The 5,531-nt window shown below is 44.4% G+C and overlaps 1 protein-coding gene across 1 annotated transcript; it reads right to left on the reverse strand.

Annotated features, from left to right (window-relative positions):
• Positions 1-4,084: 4,084 nt before the first annotated feature.
• LOC130646068 (uncharacterized) lies at positions 4,085-4,435 on the reverse strand. Its single transcript, XM_057452204.1, has one exon. It carries the CDS (start codon positions 4,433-4,435, stop codon positions 4,085-4,087), a length of 351 nt encoding a protein of 116 aa, XP_057308187.1.
• Between the last annotated feature and the right edge of the window lie 1,096 nt (positions 4,436-5,531).

The following is a 5,531-nucleotide window of genomic DNA, read 5'->3' on the forward strand; positions in this document are numbered from 1 at the left end:
TTCCCCCTACTCAAATGCGCATGCTCGAAATTTTATCGGTTCCAGTCGGTTTTGATTAGCACTACTTTTTAGAGCTATGCATATAATTTTTCTTTTCACGAAACTTGTATATAATGTACCGACTATGAATAAATTTACAAACAAACAAACAAATCGGTATTTCCGAAATTGTCGGATTTATCGGATTTATCGAAATTGCCGATTGGGATTTGCCGGATTAGGGAATTTCCCTTGTCGTCGTCCGTCGACTGCGCTAGAAGATAAATTTTACTATCTCTACTATTAGGGGATTGTCGATGACTTGTCGGTGACTTTGCGGGGGGTTGCCGTGACGTCATTACGGTGAATACCAAGTCCTTGGATGGTGCTGGATTACTGGGTCCTATTTGGATTAATATGGAATGGTCTTGGATTGGTTATTAATATGGAATGGTCGATGACTTTGCTGGGGGTTGCCGTGACGTCATTGTTGTACGCGCACGCGACTGTGCTAAAACATACATTTTCCCATCTCTTTATTTAAAGGGGAATTTATTGGGTTTCGGATGATTGCCCTGACAGCCAAATGCTATTATATTGAAGGTAAGGAGGGTACTAAATTCTCATGTAAGGGCATGTCAAAGAGGCAAAATGCTGTGACCTGGGGTAGATACCTGAGGGCGCTGAAGGGTGGTTTGGACATTACCAAAAACGTAGGTTATCGGGTACATGACCAGGGTATGATCACGTACGAACAAAACAAGCTGGGGCTCTTGGCCTTCTACGACAAAAGAGTTGTACATGACGATCGTGTCTCTCCACTTGTGGTTAAGGGGAATAAAAAAGGAAGTGTGTTTGTATATGGCTGTAATACTACCGTATGCCTTGATCGCGTTTTGCCTCTTTTGATATAGACGTATAATAAAGATGTCGTTCGATATTGCACAAGTCTTTGACAATGCCTCTGCAGAATATGACCATGTGGAACCACCGCCCAATAAACGCCTATCTTTGAACGAAGCCCTCCACAAAAGCAAGGGTCACTTACTACCCAAAAAATGTACAGAGGGCTCCATTGACAAGGCCCCCGATGAGGCGGTAGAAAAGATCCATACCGAATACGTACAACGCGAATTACAAGAAAAAGGGGAGAAGACGGCAAAAGCACTGTCTACTCACATGAGTGGCCTATATGTCAATATGATTGGCAACTTTGTGGATATCAACAGTGTCGAGGAACTGCGAAAGGATATTGAGGAAGACCCTATAATCCGCAACTCCATGACGGGTCAATGTATCTTCGTATACTGTACTATTGGGAGGTATTTAGCCCCACTGCTTGTAGCAGGCCATACGGCCCGGCATATGCGCTAAAAGAAACAGGATGCGGAGAAGGAAGTGGAGGAGGCGGAGACCGTGCTATAATAAAACGAGTGAAGAAGTTCAGAAACAAGAGGAGAGGGCTATAACAAAACCACCGAAGAATGAGGGTCGTGTTGCTGCTGGTAAGAGACTTGCGGAATGGAACCGGAAGAACAAGGATAACCTACAGAAGAACGTGGGCAAAGGTACCTCACAGGATGATAAGGAACCTGTGACAGGTTCCAGCAAGGCGATAGACAATGTATACATCTATGGAGTCGGAAAAATAGCCGTGATTGCTGTAGGAGTAGGCGCCTGGTATATGTTTGGCAGGGGTAAAAGTGAATCCAACAAACCCCAAAACCCCGCACCAGAGCCCGAACAGGGAAAACAGGGCAAAACCCAACCAAATATCGATATTTTCAAAATGCAGTAGTAATAGTATAATGAGTGCAAGCAACGTTACCCCAAAAGAAAAGGAGATTTTAGATGTGCTCTATGAGAATTTTAGACCTTGGTTTCACCTTTGCCTATGCCATGGCAGATAAGAAATTGTTGGGTATTTCACGCAGATCCACAAAAATGGATAGAAGACGTTCTCAAGATGGTTGCATACTTCGCGGCGGGGAGAGCAAGTCGTGAAATGGCTGTATCCAAAGGATGGCTACCCGCAAGCATCGTGCTGAAGCCCACTAAATAGAGTGGACAAACATGAGTTATGGAAGGAGTCAGATGCCCGGGACGCAATACTAAAATGGACATAAGATGTTGTCGCGTATGTAAACAGCTATTACCCTCGCACAAATTTAAAATTAGGGGAAATACTTTAACTAAAAGTTGTATGACTTGCCTGGATAAAGCGAAGGAGAGGCGGGCTGTAGCAAATAGAGATATCGAAGACGTTGAACACGAGTTGGATCCCCTTGCTAATGATAAGAAAATTTGAGGTGTTAAACAGGATAAAAATTATCTGATTCTCTATGACCTATTTACATACCGCATTATAAGTCAATACACCGAACTCATCGAGGATAGCCCGAAGAGGGCCAGATATCGAAATACACTGCATTGCCTGCAAGGAAAATTAACATATACTCCACCACCCCTCGAATAAAAGGCTCGGGGGACTAAGCTATGTCCTTCCTGCCAGGGGTCCTTGGTGAGTAACCACGGGGGTACTTTGGAATGTGAGTCATGCTTTGGAGTATATCCAAAAATTCACAATCGAAAGTGGCCGAATTATTGAAATAAAATGTTGGACATTGTGAGAGACCCCCACACAGCAATATTTACAGGTCCTACAGGCTGTGGTAAGACACAAAGCGTCCTGGATCTACTGGAAAATGAGTACAGAAGGCAATATTGTCATTTTGTACCCGACATTGCGGTGGAACAGTACCTATTTAGAGAGGGCATTGCTATGGTGCGACGACTACGTGTTCCTGATAGAAACGGGAAATAAGCTGTTTGAATGGGTAGCGAAACTGTCGTCGCTTTTCGCGGCTGAGGACAGTCTTTTCGTTGTTGATGATATGATATCTAATGAAAGCCTCAAAAAGCGTCGACAATTCCTGCTTGAATTGGCTATTCCAGGTAGACACAGAAAACATAGTTTGTAGCTACTCACACAGTCGTACACTGCTCTCCCTAAAAGGTTGAGGAGACAGAAGAAACAGCTCTTCCTCTGGTTTCCTCATGAGAGGTCGGATATGAAAATGAAAGGCAAGGAAACCAACATGATCCCCAAATGGGATGATATAAAAGCATGTCTGAATAAATCAAAACATGTCTCCATGTGGGTGAAATTAGAACATCCTTGAATGACCATGGCGAAAACCTCTGGCCAAGCATTGGTATATAGAAAATGTCTTCACAGCTCACCTTGTTCAACGCAATACCACCAGGAGCCATTGAGACTTTGTTATCAAGGCGAGAAATAGAGGGTATGATGGGAACTGTATGTAGCGAATACAGTTCTTTGGGTATTTCGGGAGGGGCGAAAAAACGGCATGATGTATTTGTCACGTTGGGCAGGGCGATTAAAATTACGCACCGTTCTAGGAAACCTGAGGCAGTAAAACTAATCAAATGGTTGGCTGGGAAGGGGGTAGAAAAATTACAGGATGAAATCAAGGTGGTACCTCCTTATCGTCGTCCAATTCTACGAAGACTTTTTCCTGCTTTTATTTGCCATTTCCCGTACCTCGTTGAACCAATCGATTTTATTTTCTCTATCCTTGATCCACTGGGCCTGAGCTGCATTTAACTTTTCAATGGTCTCGTCATGCTTTTTTCTCTCGGCTTCCCTTTGCCCTGATAGCCTAGAAAATAGATAATTCGTTCCGGCAATTGCAAGAGCGTTTATTGCAGCCCCAGCCACAATAATAGCTATTGTCGCCATGTCTCTGTATTCTGAGACACATCGGTTACCCTTGTCTATATTTTCGCTTGCCCACATAGGTTGCGTGTTGTTGTAGTACAATCTCCTACCAACCTCAGCAAGCGAAGGGTCATCGTCATTTTCCCTATATTTAACCGGTATTTTATGATCAATATCCCACCCCTTGCCATAATTGTCCCATGTCATCCCCTTGGAAAACCGGGCTTCGATATGGTCCCGCAGCGTAGCCATGTCGCAGCCGATATAATCCCGGAAACTGAGCTCCTTGTTTCCTTTCAGGGCATCACGGGCTCGACATCGTACAACGCCAGCCAGATGGCCGCCAGGGTTGAAAATTTGGCACTAGGCCCTATATTTTTCATGATGGCAGATGCCCCCACCCCCACAGTCTTTACATATTGATCTTCGTCTACCATGTTCGATACATATGCTTCCACCACCACAGTCTTTGCATGTTGATCTTACCCTACCATGTTTGCAAATCTGGCTGCCCTTGCACTCTTTACATTGTTTCCTTACCCTTTGATTGGGGAAACACTGTCTTCCCTTGCAATCCTTGCAATAGCCCCTATGCCTTTGATGTTTACGAATCCCATTTCCTTTACAGTCCTTACATTTGGCACTTACCCTTCGATGTGGGCACTTATTACGCTCCACCGAGGCCCCCTTTTTATCAAGGCATTTGGTGCACATTTTTGTTAGTTGACCATTCCCCTTGATCCTAAACTTCTCCAAGGATAAAAAGTGCTTACATATTTGACAGCTCTTGGTTCCATCCATACTGATTTGTATTTGCCCCTGCAGGCAAACACAAGTTGTGGTCCATACCTACCGTGCGCCCGCAACAACAACAACAGCGATTGTTGCCATTTATTGTTTACTCTTCTTGCAGTCTTTGCAACAATACCTTATCCTTTTATGAGGGCATAATTGACTTCCCCACTCTCTTACAGATGGATCTCCTCCTTTCATGCTGGCATATTTCACTTTTCCTGCACTCTTTACAGGTGGATCTCACTCTTTGATGAGGGCAAATCTGACTCCCCTTGTAGTCTTTGCATCGATACCTTATCCTTTTATGGGGGCATATTCGACTTCCCTTACACTCCTTACATTGGGATCTCTGATGGGGGCACTTGTTTTTGATACGCTGCTGTTTCGCCTTATCCAGGCATTTGATGCATGCCTTTGTAGTTCGGCCATTTTTCGGCACCCTAAACGCATCTAGGGCCAACACTTTTTTACATCTTGAACAGCTCTTGCTTTCCATAATGATTTGTGTTTGCTCTTGGGGACAAGCACAAATTGTGGACATTTAATACTCCACAGAATGAAACCTACCGTTCAGGATATTCAGCTGCGCATCCTGTGAGAGGCAGACGTAAGCCATGAAATCACCGGTTCCGTCTGCTTTCTTTGTGACATGTAGGGTAATCCCATCACTTAGACGTTGTAGAGGCCTTCCACTACCCTGTAGGGTATGATCGGGAGATGCCCGAAAGTCTACAAACAGGGCATACCTTTCGTTGAAAAATTGCCCGATGGTCACGTTCGAGTCGTGACTACCAAACAGGTTCAATCTGTTTGTGGTGGTCCTCGGGGAGCATGGCATAAGAGTACAAATCGTTGGGCTCTCCCTCGACAGTGACGCTAATTTTTTCAGTTCTTGGATTGTAAAAGACCTCGTAACACCGGCGTAATCCTTCACTTTTCCAGGGTCTATGAAGAGTATCAAGACACCTTTGAGACACTTGGCCGGGTGATTTAGCTGGAGGTTATATGAGGTGTC

This window comes from Hydractinia symbiolongicarpus, chromosome 5, assembly GCF_029227915.1.
Source record: "Hydractinia symbiolongicarpus strain clone_291-10 chromosome 5, HSymV2.1, whole genome shotgun sequence".
Lineage (NCBI taxonomy): Eukaryota > Metazoa > Cnidaria > Hydrozoa > Anthoathecata > Hydractiniidae > Hydractinia > Hydractinia symbiolongicarpus.